Source organism: Papio anubis, chromosome 14, assembly GCF_008728515.1.
Source record: "Papio anubis isolate 15944 chromosome 14, Panubis1.0, whole genome shotgun sequence".
NCBI classification, from domain to species: Eukaryota; Metazoa; Chordata; class Mammalia; order Primates; family Cercopithecidae; genus Papio; species Papio anubis.
In genome coordinates, this window is record NC_044989.1 from 26,125,491 (window position 1) to 26,148,173 (window position 22,683).

At 53.9% G+C, this 22,683-nt stretch overlaps 2 protein-coding genes across 3 annotated transcripts in view; one reads left to right on the forward strand and one right to left on the reverse strand.

Moving 5' to 3' along the window:
• Positions 1–7,708, forward strand: part of DRC1 (dynein regulatory complex subunit 1) — a 55,634-nt gene extending 47,926 nt beyond the window's left edge. For both annotated transcript variants that reach the window (XM_003908376.4, XM_009183831.4), the window contains 6 exons: positions 494–583; positions 1,210–1,299; positions 4,283–4,512; positions 5,649–5,792; positions 6,133–6,235; positions 7,457–7,708. In XM_003908376.4, coding sequence (XP_003908425.2) covers positions 494–583; positions 1,210–1,299; positions 4,283–4,512; positions 5,649–5,792; positions 6,133–6,235; positions 7,457–7,513 — 714 coding nt within the window. In that variant the 3' untranslated portion in view covers positions 7,514–7,708. The remainder of the gene's footprint in view (positions 1–493; positions 584–1,209; positions 1,300–4,282; positions 4,513–5,648; positions 5,793–6,132; positions 6,236–7,456) is intronic.
• A 569-nt stretch (positions 7,709–8,277) lies between these two features.
• OTOF (otoferlin) overlaps positions 8,278–22,683 on the reverse strand; it is a 101,190-nt gene continuing 86,784 nt past the window's right edge. The window contains exons 31-46 of the mRNA XM_021924676.2: positions 21,940–21,969; positions 21,414–21,542; positions 19,237–19,303; positions 18,199–18,335; positions 17,932–18,066; positions 17,546–17,683; positions 16,782–16,909; positions 16,507–16,677; positions 15,703–15,863; positions 14,799–14,941; positions 14,318–14,406; positions 12,929–13,027; positions 12,542–12,783; positions 11,576–11,754; positions 11,371–11,471; positions 8,278–9,290 (exon numbers count right to left, since the gene is read on the reverse strand). Of these exons, the coding sequence (XP_021780368.2) occupies positions 9,110–9,290; positions 11,371–11,471; positions 11,576–11,754; positions 12,542–12,783; positions 12,929–13,027; positions 14,318–14,406; positions 14,799–14,941; positions 15,703–15,863; positions 16,507–16,677; positions 16,782–16,909; positions 17,546–17,683; positions 17,932–18,066; positions 18,199–18,335; positions 19,237–19,303; positions 21,414–21,542; positions 21,940–21,969 (2,130 nt within the window). The 3' untranslated portion in view covers positions 8,278–9,109. The remainder of the gene's footprint in view (positions 9,291–11,370; positions 11,472–11,575; positions 11,755–12,541; positions 12,784–12,928; positions 13,028–14,317; positions 14,407–14,798; positions 14,942–15,702; positions 15,864–16,506; positions 16,678–16,781; positions 16,910–17,545; positions 17,684–17,931; positions 18,067–18,198; positions 18,336–19,236; positions 19,304–21,413; positions 21,543–21,939; positions 21,970–22,683) is intronic.

Here is a 22,683-nt window from a genome sequence, read left to right on the forward strand (position 1 = left end):
CAGAGCAGGCACCGTGTCTGCTCAGCCGCCCTCTCCCCTCCACCACATGTGTGCCGTGTTTTGGTTTGGGGTGCCCACTGCCCTCCGTGCCTCCCTGGCCTGCTGCTGTGTTCTGTAGATATTTGGGGACAAGACTATGAGTGAAGCAGGAGCCTGTGACTGGGTCAGCTTTGGACTGTGGTGGGGGCCTCAGGAGTTTGCCCACTGGCTTGTGGGTGAGGTGGTTTGGTGCCCTTCTGGGTGGGAAAAGCTAAGTCTGTGGTGAGGATGGGCTTTGTCCCTGGCCTTGCTTGTCCCTGGCCTTGCTCCCTGGGGAGGGGGGTGCTGATGGGCACCCTGAGAAGGCTTTGCTGGTGCCCACTGCTGGCTCCCATCCCTGTGTGTCTGCTGCATGGCATGGTCTCTGGAGTGTTACACAGGGGGCAGCTGCAGACCCTGGAGCTCGCTCCTGAATCATTTCCCCGACAGGAGATGCCTTCTTCCTTCTCCCCAGGGGTTCCTCATAGAGAGCAAGCTGCTGAGCCTTCTCCTGCCCCTGGAGCAGAATGAATGCTATCTGCTGAGGCTGGACGCCATCTTCTCCGTGAGTCCCACGGGGCTGGGAGGACACGGGCAGGGCTGAAGCCAGCTGTGTTCTCAGATGGCCCTGCCATTGCCTCAACCCTGGCAGTGGATGAGGGTCTCCCGGGGCTTCCCCTGCTCCCTGTCACATCCTTCCCTTAACCTGCTCTCCACACAACACATTGGCCTCAGACTCGCTGCCGTGTCTCCCACCCCTGCCCCTTCCTCTACTAGCATCTTCCTCTCAGGTTGTAGGTTCTCCCCGACACCCCCAAACTCAGATCTGGTCTCCCCGACACCCCCAAACTCAGATCTGGTCTCCCCTACACCCCCAAACCCAGATCTGGTCTCCCCAACACCCCCAAACTCAGATCTGGTCTCCCCGACACCCCCAAACTCAGATCTGGTGCAGCCCCACTTGGTACCCTCACAGCCAGGGATCCATATGGAGCAGTTCCTGGCTCTATGAGCATTGTTTCTGTGTGTTCTGATGTGTGTGTCCTCAAGTTCACAGTCGCTTCCCAGCGTTGGATGAATGCCCTCCACAAGCCAAGCCTCCTGCTCTTAGGAGCTGAGCATCCATCAGCTGCCCAAGCCCGTGGCCTCTTTGATGGGGTGTTTGAGCAACCATCCTGTTTTTTGCCCCAGGCCCTTGGAATTGAAAGTGAAGATGACTTGTATAAACTGGTGAACTTCTTCCTTAAATATCGAGCTCACCGTTTATCTTCCAGTCTCCAGGTAAGGCAAGGTGCAAAGAGAAGAAAGCATTTTATTTATTTATTCATTTATTTATTTAATTATACTTTAAGTTCTGGGATACATGTGCAGAACATGCAGGTTTGTTACATAGGTATACACATGCCCTAGTGGTTTGCTGCACCCATCAACCCACCACCTACATTAGGTATTTCTCCTAATGTTATCCCTCCCCTAGCCCCCAACCCACTGACAGGCCCCGGTGTGTGATGTTCCCCTCCCTGTGTCCATGTGTTCTCATTATTCAACTCCCACGTATGAATGAGAACATGCGGTGTTTGGTTTTCTCATCTTATGGTCGTTTGCTGAGAATGATGGTTTCCAGCTTCACCCATGTCCCTGCATTTTCAATTCTCCCAAAGCCCCCAGAGCATGGTACTGCCTTTGAGTAGTACTTCCGGAGACACAGCAGTGCTTTTATGTCAGGTATAGCTAACTTAGCATTTTGCTTATTGTTTATCAATTTGTCTCTTTGTAAAGGGAAGAATGGCTTGGGGGTGAGATGCTGTTCTTACACTGAGGCCCAAGGAATCTTTTCCTGCACTCTCCCTCACAACCAGGTCTCAGCCACTGTAAGAGCAGAGCCCACCTGGTTCTGAATATTTTGATCCTTAACACTTTCCCGCAAGGCAGGGCCCATTTGTCCTACATATATTGATTGTAATTGATTTCAGAAGGTGAATCAAATATTAACTATTTTAAAGAAATTGCCATATTAAAAGTTGTATAACGTTTTAATTTAAAAATGAAAAATGTGGGCCAGGCGTGGTGGCTCAAGCCTGTAATCACAGCACTTTGGGAGGCCGAGGCGGGCAGATCACGAGGTCAGGAGATCGAGACCATCCTGGCTAACACGGTGAAACCCTGTCTCTACTAAAAGTACAAAAAAATTAGCACGGCATGGTGGCGGGCGCCTGTAGTCCCAGCTACTCAGGACACTGAGGCAGGAGAATGGCATGAACCCGGGAGGCAGAGATTGCAGTGAGCTGAGATCGTGCCACTGCACTCTGGCATGGGCAACAGAGCGAGACTCCATCTCAAAAAAAAAAAAAAAAAAGAAAAAGAAAAATGTGAATGAAAAATGTTTTTAGTACTGCTAGCCCAAAGCTGAGTATCCTAACATGCCTCTAAAAAGAGTTGGCTGGGCTAGGCGCAGTGGCTCATGCCTATAGTTCCAGCTACTTGGGAGGCTCAATTTAGCCCAGGAGGTTGAGGCTGCAGTGAGCCATGATGAAGTTGAGGCTGCAGTGAGCTATGATTGCACCACTGCACTTCAGCCTGGGTGACAGAGTGTGAGACACTGTCTCTAAGAAAAAAAAAAGAGAAAAAAAAAAAGAGTTGGCAGAATGGACAAAACCATAAAGCCAAAGCCATAAAGGGAATAAAAGCTATATTTGATGCCAGAATTTAAAAACAATTCTGTAGGGCAAAAATCATCATAAGCAAAGTTAAGAGATGAATGACAAGTTGCAGAGAAATATTTTCAACTTGTATCATAGTTAAGGCCTCATTTCCTTAATATATAAAGAGCTCTCAGAAATCAATAAGAAAAAGACCAAGAACTCAAGGAACAGATAACAAATATGAATGAACAACTCCTAGAAGAGGCAATACAGGTAACTCTTAAACATATGAAAATATAATCAGCCTTCCGTGTAATAAGAGAAATGCAAATTAAAATGCCTGAATTCCATTTTGCCAACCTGTTATGTTGGCAAAAAAAAAAAAAAAAAAAAAGCTTGATAACACAGCAAGTATAACAGTGATGACTGAGGTGTAGAAAACATGTACACTCATAAGTTACTGGTAGGAGTATAAATTGTAACCTCCATTGAGGACAGTTTGGCAGTATCAATTACAAAACTATATACACTTTGCTCTGAAATTCTTCTTCTCCTCTTTTTTCTTTTTTTTGGCGACACAGTCTTGCTCTGTTGCCCAAGCTGGAGTGCAGTAGCATGATCTTGGCTCACTACAACCTCCATCTCCCAGGTTCAAGCCATTCTCCTGCCTCAGCCTCCCCAGTAGCTGGGATTGATTACAGGCACCTGCCACCATGCCCGGCTAATTTTTGTATTTTTAGTGGAGATGTGGTTTCACCATGTTGGCCAGGCTGGTCTCGAACTCCTGACCTCAAATGATCTGCCCATCTTGGCCTCTGAAATTCTTCTTCTAGGATTTTATTCTCTAGATATATCTCAGTACAGTTGAAATGGTGTATTTATTGTCGCTGATTCACTGTAGCATTGTTTGAAATGGCAGAAGATTCAAAACAACCTAAATGTCCATCGTTGAGGAATCTATTTAATAATATGTGGTACATCTACATGATGGGGTACTATAAAACTGTGGGAAAAACCAAAGTTCTTTATGTATTCACATGAAAAGATATCTAAGGTTTACTGGTATGTGAAAAAGCAAACTACAGAACTCCATGTGTAGTATAGTATCATTGATGTCAAAACGAAAAGGAGAAGTATATATGGAAAGGTATGCACATGTATTTATATATAGACATTACGTAGAGATACTATTTCCTTGGAAGGAACCATAGGCAACTTGATAGCATTCATTTGCCTGTGGGAGGTCAATTGCATGAGCTGCAAGATAGGAGAAGGAGGACGACCTTTTAAATTTAACAATTAAAACAAAAATTTAATTTGCATTATGATTCAAAAGGAAATTTATAACATGTAAGTTTTATGAATGTCAATAAGATGAGCACCTAGGAGACCGGATTTAGAAACAGAACCTTTCCATTGTCTCATAGCCTCCTAGTGCCTCTCCCCATCCCATCCCCCTTCTCCCCACGCTTTCTCCTGTTTCTATCCCTGTGTAAATGTCTCCCTGGGAAAGCTTTCTGTCACTTTCCGTAAACTTTTCTGGTTTTTCTTCTCCCTGCCTCTCTCTCCATGCTCATGCTCATGTGTCCCCAGCCCACAGTTGTCCTTGCATCTTTCTCCAGATCAAGTCCTGCAGTCAGGCGAGCATGGAGAAGGCGAGCATGGAGGAGACAAGCATGGGGTCAGAATTGGAGCTGGCAGAGCAGACGGAGATGGAGGGAGCAAAGGAAGAAAGCCTGGTGGAAGGGGAGAAGGAGGAAGAGGAGGAGACCCCACCCTCCCCCTGGGACATCCACCCCAATGATGTCCTCAAGATTCTGGAGGCCTTTGTCATGGGTCTGAAGAAGCCTAGGTGGGCTGCGGGGCTGGAAGGCTTGCCTGAGACCAGAGCCAGGGGAGCTGGGTGGGCTGGGGAGCCAGGCAGAGTCAGTGAGTGGAGAAGAGTGCGCTGGGCAAGATACAAGGACTAAGGACAGGGCTATCTGAAGGCAGGCTAGGGCAACCAATCACTGGACAGAGTCAGGAAAGCAATAGGGCGTACTGGTGATTTGTGCTTTTTTCACTCATCATTCATTCAGCAGACATGCATTGAAGGCTGCCATGTGTAAGCACTGTGGGGACACTGCCTTGTGATCAGAGCAATGGTCAAAGCACATTCAAGGTGCACCGTTGTTCAGAGGAGGAAGTGGCCATTTCCATTTGGCACATCAGAGAGGGTTTTGGGAGGAAATGGCACCGGAACTGGGTGTTCCCAGGCAGATAAAATGGAGGTAAGGGCATTTCAGGAAATGGCAGCATGGGGAAGGTCTGGTCTGTTCAAGAATCATCACAGGAGGTCTGGCTGGAGGGTCAAGGGCCTGGGAGGTGGCACTGGTGGGTGGGGAGCCAGCCAGGTGTTGGAGAGCCTTGCCCAATGTGCCCAAGATCTTTGTCTTTACCCGTTGGTGGTGGGAGCCAGAAAAGGATTTGAAGCAGCTGAAGAGCCATGATTAGCCTTGTATTTTAGAGAGATCATTGTGGCGGCAGGGAAGGGGCGAAGCCAGATACAGGGAGAGCATCAGGAGGCTTGTCCAGGTGGGAGGTGGGGATCCTCCAGATAAAGGCTGTCATGGCGGGATGGAGAGGCCATGACTGAATTCCAGTACTGTTTTGGATGCGCTGGTGCAAGAGACGGGCACAGCGATGAGCTGTAAAGCAGTGAGGTAAACTGACTGGGAGAGAGAGGGGTGGATGAAGCACTGATCATGCCCTCACGAAGGTACCGGTGGTACCGAGGCAGGAACGCTGACGATAAGCATGTGTCCTTTCTGAGAACCTGCCACCATCTAATAAACTGTGTCCTTTCTGAGAACCTGCCACCATCTAATAAACTTGGACTGCTGAGTGGGAAGGTGACAGGTGGGAAAGCAGTAGGCCTGTGACTGGCACTGCTTGGGGGCCTGGGTAGTACCCAATGGACATGACAGTCACAGTGTTGTTGGCCTTCAGGGACTCGCGGGCCCCGCCAAGAGTGCAGAAGAATATGCGCAACAACTCCAAGGACTCAGAGTACTGGCAGGCCCTGGCCACGGTAATCCCTTCCTCCAAGCAGAACCTCTGGGATGCCCTCTACACAGCCTTGGAGAAGTACCAGTAAGTGTGCATGTCATGGAGCAGGAGGGTGCTGGTGGGCAGGTGAGGAACGGTTGCTGGGAGCAGCCGTGTTTGCTGCCCCCCTGTCCCACCGAACCTGGGAGGGAAGAGCTGCCCTTGGCAATTCCTGTGTCGGTGGATCATGTGGGGCGGTTGGCTCTTGGGCCCTGGCCTGCCTGTTCTGTTCCTGCTAACCTGGCTCACCTGGCGGCTGGGTGAAGCGTGTAGCTTCTGGAGTCTCCCTCCACCTGCAGCCAAAGCAGAAACACCAAGACCCTGGCCCCTACTTGGCAGAGGATGGAGGATTCAGTGAGCCTCTAACTGATTTTTTTGTCCAAAGCATTGTCCTGACCCAGAGGGCCAAGCTGCTGCTGGAAAACAGTTCTCTGGAGCAGCAGAACACAGAGCTGCAGGCGCTGCTGCAGCAGTATCTGAACTCCAAGGTGGGCAGCGGGCCTTCCAACGAGGGGTGGCAGGAGATGGGTGGGGCGGGGGGACTGGCACTGGGATTAGGGAATGAGGAGTCCCCTCCCGCCCAGAGGCAAGGGAGCTTTGCGACGTGATGTAAAAAATCAACAGTGACACCTTGAGACAATTACTGGCTAAAGGAGTAGATCTTGCCTGAAGTCTCCTCCAGGTGAGCTCAGGTGTGACAGTGTCTGTTTGATACCGTGGTTTCTGGTGCCAGTGGCCTGCTGGGACCACTCTGTGTGAAGCAGTGCCACAGCCAGGAGCAGCTCCCCAGCTACAGAGCCTCCAGCTGTGCTTTCTTCCATCCTCACACCCGCTGTGTGAGGTGGACAGGGCGGAAACGATGCTCCTCATTTCACAGAAAGGACAATCACAACTTGGAGAGTTTGCAACTCATCCAGAGCCTGGGCTCTTTCCACCCGCCAGCCCGGGTTCCCTGCCTGGGATATGACTGGAGGGTCATCCTCACATGAGGGAGGAGGCTCTGCTGGGGCAGATATTCCCTGGCCCCCATCTGTGCCCACCCCCACAATAGTTGTGGGCAACTTCCCCATGCCCTGGCAAGAGGAGGAAGGAAAAATTCCATTGCTAACATTTCCTGCTCTGTGGTGGAGGTGCCTGCGGCTGGGGCTGTAGGCCAGGAAGGTCATGACACAGCTGTTAGTTGCACACGTGTGAGGTGACTGAGGCCAGCTCCAAGTCCAGCCACAGGGGCTGTATGGCCCCAGCACAGTCCCAGGTCCCAGGCAACAGCTGAAAGGGGGATGTTGTAGTGAGCCTTGGCCTCATAATGACCCTTGGCCTGTGACAGGACCCAGACGTTCTGGACAGTATGGTTCCTGCTTCCACAGATGCTACTGTGTACAAGAGGCTTGGGGAGGAAGAGGTGGCGCAGGCTAGACTGGGGATGGCATGGGTGCATGGAGAGAGGAAAGGGGAAGATTGCAGAGGATGGATGGGTGGGAGATGAAGAACGCTACCAGAGGTCACAGCTGGAGCAGAAGCTGAGCAAGAAGGCTCAGGCGTGTCTCCTGCAGGAAGGCAGCCTGTGGGTGCTCAGCGTCTCTCAGCTTGGGAGAGGAGATGCATGCAGGGCTTCGGAGGCCCATGGGAGAGCCAGCGTGGCTCGCAGGGGTGGCAAAGGAAGGAGGGCCCTGGGGAAAATTTAATGACCTTCACCCTTCCTTTTCCAGATCAACTCTGAACTGCAAGTTCCTCCCACTCAGGTGTTGCGGGTACCCACAAAATAGAGCTGGAACTCCAAAGGCTGATGTGTTAGGGCTGGCCTGATGCTGGTGTCTATGCGGGAGCCAGCTCATATCACCCACTGGGACGCACCTGGGCCGGCTCTCTGGATTTTCCAGGGCTGTCTTTATAGCCTGTCGAAATAAGGAGCCAGAGGAGTTACCTGTGTCCTGCATTATGATTAAAGCCTTTTAAAAGTTGTGGCTGAATCCTATTGAAATAAGGAGCCAGAGGAGTTACCTGTGTCCTGCACTATGATTAAGCCTTTTAAAAGTTGTGACTGAATCTCTTTAAAGAGGGCAGGTCTAGCAAGACCAGGCCCTTGCCCCTACCTCTGTGTCATGAGGGGACTTTGCCCCAGGCTGAGATTGTGGAGTGAGTCAGAGGTCGAGGCCAGTGGCGTGGGGCTCCTTTCTTGCTTTCAGGGGAAGCTGGTTTCCATGGGTGGCGGCTGGAGCTTTTGGGCCCTTGTGGAGTCTTCAGTCTTCAGACTGGCCCCAGACCTGAAGGATTCTTTTGGTGCTTTGGGGGCCCCTGGGCCCAGGCTGGTGTAACCTTTGGGGTATAGTGTAAGACTCCTCCTGTGGGCAGCCTGGGTGGGCAGCCCTGTGCCCGAGATCTGCTTTGAACCCTGGGCCACCAGAGGCCACTTGAAGGGGAAAGGCCCCGGGAGCCCTGCTGGTGCGGAATCCACCAGCCTAGAGAACTGCTGCCTCTGTCCCGCACCTGCGGCTCCTCCTCTCGACTTGGCCAGTGCAGACCTGTCAGCTCAGTGCTTGACTTCTTTTATTTAGAGAAAAATCACCACTCAAGAAAAACAGCCAACAGAAACCCAGACACAGGCAGGGGCAGCACTTGATGGGCCAGCTCCCAGCTGCAGCTGAAAGGGCTGGAAGGGCAAGGGGGGCAGGGGTGGGAGGGCAGGGTGTGCCCAGGATGGGGAGTCCCCTCTGCTGCTCCTGACAGCTCCTCAGCTGGGCTTGGGGGCACTGGCTGGGGCAGAGGGAGCTCTGGAAGCTATGGAAATGCACGGGCAGGACAGGCGACGCCCTGGGAAGCGAGAGGAACCAAGTGGAGCCCAGCAGTGACAGCACAGCCACCCTGGGACTTGTGGACAGGGTCTGGCCCCTGTTGTGGATCAAAGACCAGTGCTATCTGAAGGGGACACGGCGGGGATACCTTTTGCTCGTTCATTCTTTTCAAAGCCCTGGGTACTGACCCATGGTCCCTGGTTAATTTCACTAAAGCTTCAATCCTGTACTTGGAAGACCTGGGGAAAGTTTCAGGAGGCTTCCTCTGGAGCCTGGGCCTGAAGAAGGGTGGTGCCTCAGCCAGATGGGGCAAGATAGACCCATTCCAGGTTCCCACCCCATCCAAGGCTCCCCAGCCCACAGGCAGGGGTCAGAGGGGCAGGACTGGGCAAGCCGCAGCCTGGGGCAGTGAGGACAGGCGGCCCCACAAGCAGGAGGCAGGCTCTGGGCCCAAGGCATGAAGAGTGGACACTGGGCTCCTCAGGCTGCCCAGGGGAGATGGGAAAGAGTCCAAGCCACTGCAAGGAAATGTGGCAGGGCCAGGGAGTGGCTAGCGGGAGCTGGCGGCCTTCATGCCCCAAGGAGCTTTTTGACCATGTAGCCAGGGAGGCTGTAGAGGAAGAGGCCCAACATGAGCAGCCCCAGCAGCGCCAGCACAATCTTGATGATGAGCCACTTGTACCGGGTGCAGATGAGGTACTTGATGGACTTGAGAGGGTTGAGGAACCAGACGAAGGCCGTGTCGGGCCGGCTGGGAAGTGGAAGAGAGGAGCCGGTCAGCCAGTGGGCAGGAGCTGCCTCCCAGCACACCCCATCCTCTGTCCTTCTGGACTCCCAAAAGCCCTGTCATGGCCCCAGCCCCAAAAGCAGTGAATGCTGGAGGCAGGGTTTGAACCCATTTCTAAGTACCCGACTTGCTGCTTACAAAACTCTATCCTCTCTGCAGGACCTTTGGAGCCGGAATCTGCTCCCAAGGCCTCGATGGGAACTACTTGCAGCATGGGGCAGCCTTGGCCCTGCAGGCAGTTCTCATGGTTAGCAAGCTCCTGCGGTTAGCTTGTTCTATGTGCTGCCCCATGTCCTCGTGAGACCGGTGTTTCACAACCTCTTCTTTCTGATGGACGTAAACGGCTGTTCCCACTGGGCCCTGCTGAGGGTCTGAGCGGCCCCTGTGGGGCGCAAGCCGCCCTCACCGACCTTCCCACTGTCAGGGTGCAGACCCACTCCACCTTCTGCAGAGCCTGCCAGCCGAGAAGCACCTAGCCAGCCTATCTGTCGTTTGTGTTATGAAAACAATAGGTTTGGTAAAATGTCAAGATAGAGTGAAAGTACTGAATATGCCTTTTCAAACTACTGCCTCCCAGAGGACATGGTGTGCAGCCCCAGAGCTGAGCTCAGTATTGGTGGGGACACACAGCTGGGGCTTGGGTGCAGAGCACCTGGTTTTGAATGGTTTTCACAGGTCAGTTAGGCACCTCTATCAACCTCGGTTTCTTCATGTATAAAATGGGGTTACAAGCAGTACCTACCTCCTGGGGTTGGTGCAATGGCACAGTGAGCCAGTGCCTGGGGAGCTCTAAGCACCTGCAGTGGGTGTTCAGGCCATGGTGGCTATGAAATATTTGAGCTGAATGGAACTATGATTCCGAAGGGCAGAAAACAGCCCTGGACTGGGAGGTCACACACTGGTGAGAGCCATTTCCAGACCTGTTGGCTAACCCTGGCCACACCCTTCCCTTTTCTCTGTCCATAGCTCAGCTTCTTTCTGCCAATGAAATTGGACTAGAGTCTGGGAGAAACGTGGCTGGGAGCAGAGGTGGTGTGCAAAGAACACAGGATTGGCAATTTGGAAACCTTGGCTTGAGTCCCGGCTCTACCCTAATTTGCTGGGTGACCTTGAGCAAGCTACTTCACCTCTCTGGCTTAATATGGGAAAGTGTAAAATAGTCGTTTCTAGTTCTGAGAGTCTATTCTGTCATGAAAACTTGAAAGTTGCTGTGCATGTTTGTGTGGGCTTAAGTGTGTGCCTGTGTGTGCTTGAGTGCATGTGTATGCACTTGTGTGTGGCACGTGTGTGCATGTGTGCGTATATGTATGCATATTTGTGTTTGTGGATGTGTGCATGTATGTGTGTGTGTGTGCGCGCGCCTGCCTAGCCCTTGGTCCAGAGGAAGAAGTGAGAAGTATCAGACCCAGGAGGCCGCTGGGCTCAGGCCCCGAGGATCTTCTTGACCAGGTAGCCAGGCACAGAGTAGAGGAACAGGGCGAGGAGGAGGAGCAGCAGCAGGAGCAGCAGCAGTTTGAGGAGCAGCCAGCGATACGTGTGCCATAAGAAGTAGCGAGCCGACTTGAGAGGGTTCAGGAACCAGATGAAGCTTGTGTCGGGCCGGCTGGAGCATGAAGGGTAGAGAGTGCAGAGGAGGGACAGGGAGGAGAAGGGGTTGGGTGTAGCGAGGGGCCCTGACCAAGAGGGAAGCTGCCCTGGGCTGTGTGTGCAGTTCTAGGCATCCCTCTGGCCATCAAGGCTGGCCGAGGCCCCAGAGGCCACCACTGGAGCTGGCTCTTCTGCAAAAGCTAGGAAGGGAAGAGCGTAGTTTATCTCTGCTAAATGGGGCCTTTCCCAGGAAAGGTCCTGCTCTCCAGTACTCCTAGCCCATCCTCTGGTTCAAAGGGACGTTGTGGGATTCAGGGCCAGCAGAGAGCAGGGAGGAGGCTCCCCTGTAATGAGGCTGTGGCCCAGGAAGAGATGGGGTGTCTGAGGAGTGTCTCCTTCCTGTTCCAGTGCCTCCAAGAACCAGAGTGGGGAGGGGCTGGGCAGGCAGGGCACTCACTTGGGTTTCTCTAGGGGGTCAGGTTCATTGCGGGCCAGGCCCACTGGGTTCTTCTCTGCCTCCTCTGCTGTCAGTAAATGCAACTCAGCTTCCACCTTACCCTGCAGAGGACAGACAGGTCCCAGCGTCCAAGTCACGTGCTGGGCCCTTGGCACCCCAGCTGGGCCCAGCCCTGCCTACTGCCCGAGCAGGAGGGGGTGCGCACCGTGAGCTCAAACTCATCGTTCTCATTGCGGGCCAGGAGGGGCCACCAGCCTTTGACGCGCTTTTGCTTGAAGATGGACACCAGGGGCACGTCCACCTCACCGGTGGCCATCTCCATGGTGCACTGCTTGGCTGTCTTTGCACCCCGCGGGAACCGGTTCAGGTCCAGCTCAATGGCCCCTGTGGCGACCTCAGTGTCAGCGCTGAGTGAACAGCGCTGGGGTGGGGTGGGGTGGGAGTGGGGGTCTGGGCTCCTCGTTCCCTTGGTTGCTGAGTGCAGACCTCCAGGAGCCCAAATCTCATCCTCCTGCCTCACTCCCAGCAACTGGCCTCAATGCAGGTGTCCTCGTGGGCTTGCTGGGCAGCCCCAGCCCCCACGCTTTACTCAGGTCCTTCTTTCACCCCAGAGGGTCTCTCCTGGGGTCTCCCCTGCCACTCCCTGCCACACATCCATTCTATCAAAGTCCTGCTAATCCCACAAGCTTGCAGATGCAGATTAGAGTTTTAGGGGGAATCCCTGCTTTACAGAGAAGCAACCTGAGGCCCAGGGAGGTTTCCCGACTCCCTTAGGGAGCCTCTCCCCTCCCCCATCAGCACTGACTGCCCCCTCCTTGGTGTGTCCAAAGCTTGTGGTCAGCCTGGTTATGATACTAAGGACATCTGCCTGGGGACGGTTAGGTGGGTCCTTGGGGGCGGAACCCCGTCAGACATCCCTGGCTCTGACGGGCCGGAAGCAATAACGCCTTGTCCGCCCAGGGCGGGGCTCTCCCTGTCCTTGTCCACCCAGGGCGGGGCTCTCCCTGTCCTTGTCCGCCCAGGGCGGGGCTCTCCCTGTCCTTGTCCCCCCAGGGCGGGGCTCTCCCTGTCCTTGTCCCCCCAGGGCGGGGCTCTCCCTGTCCTTGCCTCCCCAGCCCCTGCCCCTCCTCAGTTCTGGATTCTGAGCCCCAATCCCTGCCCTGCTATGCACCCAGGAAGTCGTCGGCAGAGAAGTGGTCCGCATCCCAGATCTGCAGGGTGAGCCGCGCGGGGATCTTGTACTCGGTCTCATCCCAGGAGAACATGGACTCCTTCTTGGAGATGACGATCCTCTCCTCCGCTGCCAGGTAGTCGAAGGGGAACAGGTAGCGCCAGTTGAAGTTGCCCTCGCCAGTGAGGGAGTGGTAGTGGACGTCTGTGTCCTGCTTGTCCTCCTGCTGGCCCTTCAGCCACCTGTGGGCGCCACATCTCCAGACCTGCAGCCAGGCCAGTGGGACCTCTCCCACCCACAGCCACCTTCCCTCTGCCTCCTTTCCTGCCCCCCGGGAAGCAGGGCCTGCCCGGCTCAGTCCCTCTCATGCAGGGACTGCTCACTCACCCCCTCACGAAGATGTCACTGGACTTCTCCCCTGTGAAGAAGTCGTCGTCCTCCAAGACCACCTCATCCGTGTTCCAGATGATGACCCGCAGCTCGTACCTGGGCCCAGGGAGAGAGAGCTGGTTAGCAGACCCGGGTGGGGGTTATGCCAGGGTGCCAGGGCTGGGATGGGGCAGGTAGAGAGGAGCCCTGGAGACTTGGGGTCAGCACGGGGCCTGGGCCAGGCTGGGGCTAGAGTGGTTCGGGGTGGGGGAAGCAGAGGCATGAGTGAGAGGGCCCACCAGGCACATGGCTGTGGGCGGTGGGGGTGGCGTGGGGCAGGGGGCGGGAAGCCACCCTCTCTCTCAGATGCTAGTTCCAAGAGAATTCTGCATTTAAGCCCAGTAGCCAGCAATGGAAGCCCATGGAAGCTGTATGTCCTTGTCCCCAAAGAGGATTTTCCCCTCAAGGTTTAATTGTCATTATGAATGATGTAGTTCATTTCAATTATTAACAGTGAGGCTGAGTCATTCACTAAAAATTGATCCGAGCCTGGCTCTCCTGGGATTGCAGACAGGGCTGCGAGCCCAGAGTGGCCCAGCGGGTTGGGTGCCCCCTAATGACAGGCCCTGAACAGCCGACTCATGGCCTCAGGTTTCCAGGACATTCCTGGCAGAATTGGCTGCATGATTTGCCGGGGCCAGCGCCAAATGGAAATGCAGGGCCACTTGTCACAAAGAATTTCAAGATGGCAACATAGGAGAATGGAAACAAGAGTGGGACCCTGTGTGGCTTCCTCCATCCCTGAAGCCGGCCCTGAATCCAGTCACTGTCTGGCAGCTGGACTCGAATCTGCCGCTTTACGGATGGGAAACCTGCGTTCTTTTCACGCCACCACCTCCTGCCTCTTCCAGGCACTCACTCCTGCATACGTCACTGGCAGGCACTTCAAGAAAACTCGGCGGAACATCACACTAGCCTGGATGTGAGGACGACCCAGGGGTTCTGTGTGTTGTGAAGGAGTGCGTCAGTGTGGGCATGTGTGTGAGTGCCCACGGGAGTGCTATGCTGTGCATGTGTGTGTGTGCATGAGATGCATGTGTATGGGTGCATCAACCACGCAGATGCAGTGCACCGGAGCGTGCTGTGTAGGGCTCATCTCCCTCACTGACGCAGGGTGGAAGGCATTGTCCTGCCTTAGCGCATGGGGACTCTCCAGGGCAGGCCCTAAACTCTATTGATTGGTTGATCAGTTTCTCCCCTATAAGGCCCAGTGGCCACACCCAGGCCCCAGAGATGCCAACTGGCCAAGGCCATCTGGGCCTGAGCCTCCCACAGGAAGGGTTGGGCCGTGGTGGAGAGTGATGGGGTGGGCCGGGAGGAAGTAGCATTGGGCCCTGAGCCGCTCACTTCTTGGGCTTCCGAGGGGAGATGTCCAGAGGCGTCCCAGGGGCTGGCATGTCCATGGGGAACATGTCCACCCACAGCTCCAGGCGGCCCTGAGGAAGAGGGTTGTGGCAGATCTCCTAGGGTCTTCTCCCTCTGCCCAGGAAGATCAGCTCTCCTCTCCCTCCTAACCTTTGTTCTGTCAAGGACCCAGTTCATCAGTTTCCATCTTTGGATGCCAGGAATTCCTATGATGTCACCAATAGCCAATCACAGCTTCTGAGGGAGACAACCTAGGTCTCTGCCTGAGCTGATGTAATTCTCACTCAAAGCAAAGACACTTGCCATTCAAGTTACCCTGAGGGGCCTTGGTGGGGAGGTGCATGCCAGGCTTTCTGGCATGCAGCGGACAGCATGAGGCCTGGCTTCTACCTTTACTGACTCAGCTTGGGAATCCCTGGTCTCCAATACCCAAGACCCCCAGTCTTGGCCATGCAAGTGTCACCTGCTCGATGCCCGGCTTGTCGGGGTTGAGCAGCGGCCTGGTCTCCACGTGCTCTGGCACCAGGCGGCAGCCTGCGCGGGGGATGTCCTCCCAGTGCCTCAGGGCTGACAGCGCCACGTGCTCATCCGTGGGCTTCCTCTGACCTGTGGGTACAGGCAGCTCAGCTGCACATATGGCTCAGCACAACCAGGAGACCTTTGCTGGGACTAGGGATTTAGGAGCACAAAGAATACCATCACCTGTTTCCCCCACCTCCTTTTCACTGTTGGGGAAACTGAGGCATAGAAGGAGAAGTGGCTTGCCCAGGGTCTCAGCTGCCCCACAGGGCCAAAAGAGGTCTGTGCCCTTGGTCCTCTGCTTGGGGAAGTTGACTGGAGAGCCCTGCTGGGCTGTGAGAGAGGGGTCAGGGAGGGGAGAATCCACTTCCTGTCCCAGCACCTGACAGTGATCAGATACCAGCACGGACACCTCCCGATTCTCTGCTTCTCTGGGACGTGCCTCATGGACAGAGGAGTAAGGAGAGTTTAAGGATTAGAGCTGGATGGACCAGGGCCGTTGCCCTTGCTCTGCCTCTAAAGAGCCACATGACCTTGGGCAAGTCACTGGAACTAGGATCTTGGTTTGTTCATCTGCAGAATGGGATGCAGATAGCTTCTCTACCTCACTGGGATTTGGACAGAGAGAAAGCAGGTGGGGCTGCCCTGGAGAAGGAGTGGAAGCACAGAGGCGGGGCACAGGAGTGGGGCTCTGGGGTGATGAGCAGAGGGTCACTAAGCCCAGGCTTAGGCTGAGGACACCCCAGGCTAGGCTGTGGGGTTCCCCAGGGAAGTGTGGGCCCCTCCTGGCCTCTGAAACCTGCTGGAGAGGGGGCAGGTGGCTGCATCCCCCTCCAGTGCCCCATTACCGTTCTCGTCTTCAATCTCAGAGGGCCCGGTGAAGACGCGGTTGGCCACCTTCACTCTTCCGGGGGGCCCAAAGTGGGGGCCGTCCACTTTGCTGTCTTTGCAGAGGCGGGTCAGGATCTGGCTGGGCTTCATGGGGTCCCGCCAGATATTGTAGCCGTGTCTGCGGGAGGGGACACACAGGCTTGGAGGGGCTGGGCAGGACTAAGCCATCCTGGATGACAGCTGGTTGTGGCCAGTTCTCTAAAGCTGGCTGTTGCCCTCATCAGCAAGTGAGTCTGATTCCTCCTGCCCTGGGCCCCAGGCTCACCTGAGACACTAGGGCTGCTGGAGGCTGAACCCTCCTGCCTTGGCCCTTCGACCACGTATCAGTGTCCCCAGCCTAGCCCCACTGCATCCCCTCACTGTGCCCACTCCTCTGGAACCTCAGAGACTCCCTTGAGGAAACTGAAAACCAGAGAGGTGAAGGGACTTGGCCAGGGTCACACAGCCTGTAAGTGGCAGAGCTGGCCCAGATCCCCAGGGGACTCTTCCTGTCCTCCTCTTCTGGCCCCCACCTTCCCTAGCCCACTTGTCTCTCCTCATCCTGCCTCCCCTGTCCTGCAATCCACTGGCCCTCTCCTTGTTTTGGGATCTGCAGTCCTGTCCCCTGAAGGCTGTGCCCAGGGACTATAGGGGCAGAGGCCTGGCCTGGGACAGAAACCACAATATTTCTACCTTCTCAAATCACCACAATCTGAATCTCATTTTAGAGTGGAGGCGAAGCAGGCACACTGCCCCCACCCTCTGCCCCACGCCCCACACACGTGGAGTAGGTCTGGGCGATGCCGCAGGTGGCGCGGTGCTTGCTGTAGAAGCGGTTTTCCAGGTCGATCTTGGTTTCCCCAATGAGGTCATCAGTGCCCACCAGGTCCCAGTCATATACAGCCACCGTCAGCATGGATTCCATGGGGAAGGAGGCCTCGATGTCAAAGGACCTGGTGGGGGTGGAGTTAGAAGGGTTTAAGGATCGGCTAGGGTGAGAGGTGGTCTGGGTTGGAGAAGTTGGGGTGTGGCAGGGGAGGGCACCAAGAAGCCTTACTTCCCAAACACAGGGTTGAGCTGCTTGGAGATGTAGTTCTCCTTGTCGCGGATGTCGGTCTTGCCTAGCCGGATGGCGATGTAGGGGTCAGCTTTGCCGTTGATGTCGGCAGGGTGCAGGTCCGTGGCCTGGGATGGGGAGGAGGGCTGCCTGAGCAGGCTCCCATGCCCTGCTCATATTCAGTGCTCCTGCCAGGCTGCCTGAGGGTCCTATGACAGTGAAGGGCAGGGGCAGGAACACTGGACCTGTCAGGAGGCTTGCTCTGTGACCCTAGGCAAGTGGCTACCCCTCTCTGGGCCTTGATTTCCTCCTCTAGAAAAGATAAAGGCTAGACCAAATGATTTCCCTGGTGCCTCCCAGTCTGGGGCTGTCAGTATGCAGCTTCTTCTTTTTTTTTTTTTTCTTTGAGACAGAGTCTCACTCTGTCTCCCAGGTTGGAATGCAATGATGTGATCTTGGCTCACTGTAAGCTCCACCTCCTGGATTCAAGCAATTTTCCTGCCTCAGTCTCCTGAGTAGCTGGGATTACAAGTGTGTGCCACTGCACCTGGCTAATTTTTGTATTTTTGGTAGAGACAGGGTTTCACCATGTTGGCCAGGCTGGTCTTGAACTCCTGACCTCAGGCGATCCTCCTGCCTTGGCCTCCCAAAGTGCTGGGATTACAGGCGTGAGCCAGTGCACCCAGCCAGTATGCAGCTTCTTTGGTCCCTCTCAGATGGGAGGATGAAAGACTTGCAAGGAGGGGAAGCGACGGGAGTCTCACCCGGACCACATAGACTCGGACCAGCACGTTGATGGGGTCATTGCTGGGGATGCCCTGGAACATGCCGTAGGTGGGGTCGTAGCCAGCTTCCCGGGACACGTCCTCTGGGAGTGGCACTTTGTACACGCAGAGGGAGCCCTGGGCAAGACAAATGTGGGTCAGGCTGTAGGTTTGCCTGGCAGGGGTGGCATTCGAAGTAGCTAATGGCACCGGGAGGGCTGGACCCTGATGTGGCTGGGCCTTCACCCTTTAGCTGGTGAGTCATGGGAAAGTCCAGGGCTTCTGGAGGGAGTGACCAGGGCAGTGGTGGGAGGTGAGTGGGAGAACCTGTGGTGGGGCAAGGGCTGAGGGGTGCTCAGGGGCTGGGCCCGTGCTCCTGGCCTGACCTTGAAGCGTCCCACAATGCGCTCCTCCTCAGTGGAGCCATCCTCGTCATCCCCGGTCTTGCCCCGAAGCAGGTTGAAAGTGTGCAGCCAGTCCTCAAAGTTATCGAACTCGCACTCCAGCTCTTTAGGGTACACCTGAGCCAGACCAGGCCGTTAGGGGGTGGCTGCTTGGTTTCTGGCTTTCATCCTGCCCCACCTGCAGGATCACCGCCACCACCCCGCCAACGCCCCCGCACTCCCTAGAAGGACCTGCTCCCAGGCTCTCACCTTAAGCTCATCAATCTTAGGTTTCTTCTTCTCAGGGGCCTCAGACCCCTGGCCAGAGCCAGAGCTCTGGGTTTTCTTCCTCCTCTCCTCTTTGGCAGCCCTTGCCTTCTCCTTGCCCTTCATTGACCCCTTCAGGCCTGGCCAGAAGCAGAAAAGGAGGTGGAGCAGAAAGGAGCAGAGCAGGAAGGCTTGGATTGGAGACCCAGCTCTGTCGCTAATTTGCTTTACTAACTTAACTCTCGGATGTCCATGTGCTGTCAAATGCAGATAATACTTCCTAGCATGCCTGCCTCATGGAGGTGCTGGGGGCCCCAGTGAGTTTATGCCTGGGTAGGTGTCTGAAGACTGTCATCATGCCCTTTGGAAGAGAGGGGCAGGAAGGAGCATGGGTTTGGGGGTGGAGGCCTGTTGCCACCCAGTTCCTCCCCCACTCACTTTCCTTATTAGCTTCCCTCTTCTTGTCCATAATAATAACACTCTGTATTAGCATTTCCCAAACTGCATGCAGTGGAGCACCAGGTGCAGATGCTGCTGGCATGCTTTAGAAGAAAGGGTACTGTGACCCAATAAGCTGGGGAAATATTTTACACTGTGTCTTTCTTTTAGAGATGTATAATAACATTTGCACAGTAAAGGCTCTGAAAAGTCCTGCACCAGAATAAGCTGTTTCAATCAGCTTTTCCTAAACTAATTTGACCAAAACTAATTTGTTCCTTTTAGAACACCCATAATTTTCTTCATGGAAAAGAGTCTGGAAAATGCTGGATGGAATGAGCTCTGAGGTCCCTTCCAGCTCTGATGTTCTATGGCTGTAAATGTCTGTCTATCACCGTGGGTGCTGAACTGGTCAGAGTAAAAGCCTCCCTAGACAAGGGCCTTAGCTTGCTCAGTGCCCACAGACTACTGATGCTGCTTCCCTGGCTACTAAGGCTGGGAGGACTGGCGGGAGGGGAAAGAGAAGCAGGTGGTGAGGTGGGCAGGAGAGCCAGCTACCCAGGGCAGGGAGGAGGAGGCAGAGTTCCAGGTTCCAGGGCTCACCCTCAGTGTTGTCCACCTCCTCCTTCTCCTCCAAGTCAATTCCAGAGGGCTCTTGTTGTCGAAGTTGCTGCCAAAAGATGAGATGCAAAGGAGAGAAGGTGGGTTTCCTGGGGAGGAGTCTGTTGACCCCAAACTGTGGACCCAGACCAGTCTTAATGCACTAGAAGTAGAAAATCTTCCCCACTGCATTTCAAATCCACCATGTGCTCTGCTTAAGTTGATTTAAAGAAGTTTATAAGGTGTACAATGTGACTAGTGGTACTTAGGGGTTTATGCATCTGTGGCACATACACACCATGGAATACTATGCAGCCATAAAAAAGCATGAGTTCATGTCCTCTGCAGGGACATGGATGAAGCCGGAAACCATCATTCTGAGCAAACTGTCACAAGGACAGAAAACCAAACACTGCATGTTCTCACTCATGGGAGGGAATTGAACAATGAGAACACTTGGACACAGGGAGGGGAACATCACACACTGGGGCCTGTCAGGGGGTGGGGGGCTAGAGGAGGGATAACATTAGGAGAAATACCCACTGTAAATGACCAGTTAATGGGTGCAGCAAACCAACATGGCACATGCGTACCTATGTAACAAACTTGCACGTTGTGCACATGTACCCTAGAACTTAAAGTATAATTAAAAAAAAAAAAAAATACCTTGCAATAAATATTTACATTTTCTACTTTAAAAATACAGTGCATTTTAATGTTGCTTTTAGTGGTATTAATAAATTGTTTTAATGTAGAAAAGTATAACAGTAAGAACATGTACTATATTTTCTTTCACTCAGCACACCCCACCCTACTGGAAACGAGAATAAATCTTACTGAAAACTAGAAACCGGGTTTCAACTAAGTCGCCACCGCCACCTGGTGGCAGTCTGTGAAAATTGCAGGAGTAGAGACAAGATAACAGGCAGCCTTTTGCAGCTCCAGCCTGGCCAATTTGATGGTGGGAGAAGAGACTACCAGTTGTCCTCAATGATCTGTTCTGCTTTTTTAGAAGTTTTGCTGGGCACACAGTCACTTTGCTAAAGATTACATTTCTCAGCCTCCTTTGCAGATAAGTGTAGCTATGGGACTAGATTCTGGTCAATGTGAGTGAAAGTGATATGCGCAACTTCTGGATTGGGCCCTGAAAGAGAAAAGCATATGCCTCCTCTCCTCTTTAACCTTTCCTGTGCACTTGAATTAGAACATGATGTTGAGTCACCTCCAACTCTACAGATGTCAGAAACAAGAGGTCAGGATCTTAGTCCTTGACACCACTGAGCCACCATACCAGCCTAACCCCCACTCTCTGAGATGCTATGTGAGAAGGAAACTGTTGTCTTGTTTACGTCACTCTAACTTGCTACAGCAGCTTAATGTGTGCTCTAATAAATATCACGCCCAGCTTAGGCTGCAGAAAGGGCCTGGGAGAGAATGTGGCTGGATCAGCTCCAGCCCCACTGAGGAAACACAACTGCAGGCATGTGCCCTTCCTGGTCAGGTGGCCAGTCAGAGCACTGAGCTAGGTAGGCAGCAGGCAGAGGACACAAACAAGAGAGTGGAGAAATGTACTTTCTGGGACTTGCAATCTGGCCAACAGATGGAACCCACATATGTGTAACAGGGGAAGAATCATTCACGTGCCGATGACCAAGATGTGTAAAATAAAACAGTATGAAGAAGAGTCGTAAGGACTACTGATAAGCATTTGTTCCCTTATGGCCTCTGAGAACATGTTTCTCCTTTTTCACAAAGGTCACTTCTTCTTGGACGCCTTCCCTGATTCCCCCAAGCCATGATTTGCCTTTGTTATCACATAGTCCTCTAAGTCTCTGTTTACATGTCTATTTTGCCCAGTAAACCGGGGGCCCATCAGGGCAGGTATGGCATCTTTTGGCTCCCATAGCACCTAGTATGGAGCCTGGCTCATCACATATACCCAAGAGGCATTTGTGGAATGAGTCAATGAGGACAAAAGGAAACTAAGCCAGGGAAGGCAGATGGGACCATCATCTTGGAAGGTGAGTTCTGAGCTAGGATTTCAAGGATGTGAGACAAGGCCATCCCAAGCTCACATGAATGGAGGTGGGACCCAGCTCCAGGGGCTGTGGGAAAGAAGCTGGACAGGAGGGTCTGAGTGTGGAGGGGGTCGCCTCCCCTCACCCTGCCCGAGGTCTCACCTCCTTCATGGTGTCAATGGAGGCAAAGTACTTGGACCACCAGTCCAGCATGCTCTCATCTGGCTCCTCCTCCTCCGGCTCCTCTGCAGTGCCCTTCTTCTTCTTCTTCTTCTCCTTCTCCTCCTCAGCCTGTAGGTTGGCCAGGTCCAGAGTCCTACATGGGCCCCTCCTGCCTGGACAATCCCGAGGGCCTCCACCCATTCCGTCATCTGCTAGCAGGAAACCTTGGGCTCCATAAGGCTCTGTGGGGCCACCTATGTCCAAGGGGCAGGGTCTTGTTTAATGGAGGAGGTGCCATGGGCCACAGAGGGTCATGACCTGCCCGTGTGATCCACTGGCCCAGGCAGGACTGGCACTGAGTCCTGCACTCACCCAGCTCTTTTTCACTGCATCTTGGGGGAGATGTGCTGGCCCAATCATGCGGGGGCGGGAGGGCTCTGTCCCTGATGCTGGACCCTTTGACCTGACACCGTTGCCAATACAGGACCCTCTCACCCCAGAGCCCCTGCATGGCCCCCACACTCACCACATCCACTTTGACAACAGCTTCAGAAGTCTGCAGAGGAACCAAGGAGACAGGGGCAGAATTAGTCACTGGGGCCTGGAGTGGCAGGCAGTGGCCCACTACAGGGCGTGTGGAGGAGCCGAGATGGAAATTACTGTGTGCTGGCAGCTCCTGTGCCCTCAAGGTCAACTTTGCTTTAATAATAGCATTCTGACTGGTGAGTCTGCAAAGGGTCTGAGTGAGGATGTTTCTTTGGGTGGCCAAAGGAACAAGGGGGTGTGTTCTAGGCTGGCCCATGTTCTGCCCTTCCCTGTAGAGTCTGCAGCTTGTAGGCCACTTCCACACCCAACCCCCAGGTGGTAGGTCTCTCTCTGGCAGATGAAGGGTCTTAGTCTGAAAGCCAGGAGGAATAAGGAGCTTCCACCTGGAAATCCTCCTCCGACCCAGGCCAGGGAAGTGTCATTTGTGAATGGCTGGAATGGGAAACCCAGGGACCCTTTGGAAAGGATACTGATGATCTCATAAGGAATCATTACCTATGGTGTCATTTGTTGGAGTAAAAATTACGGCAGGTGATTATAATAAACTGTGATGGCTCACTCTGTCTCTCATATACACATACCACATGCCAGTGCACATGCACGCACACACATGCATGCACCCACATGCACGCACGTGTACATGCACATATGCACACCGCAAGCACACATGCACACATATATGCACACACATCACACTCATGCATTCACACATGCACATTTACAC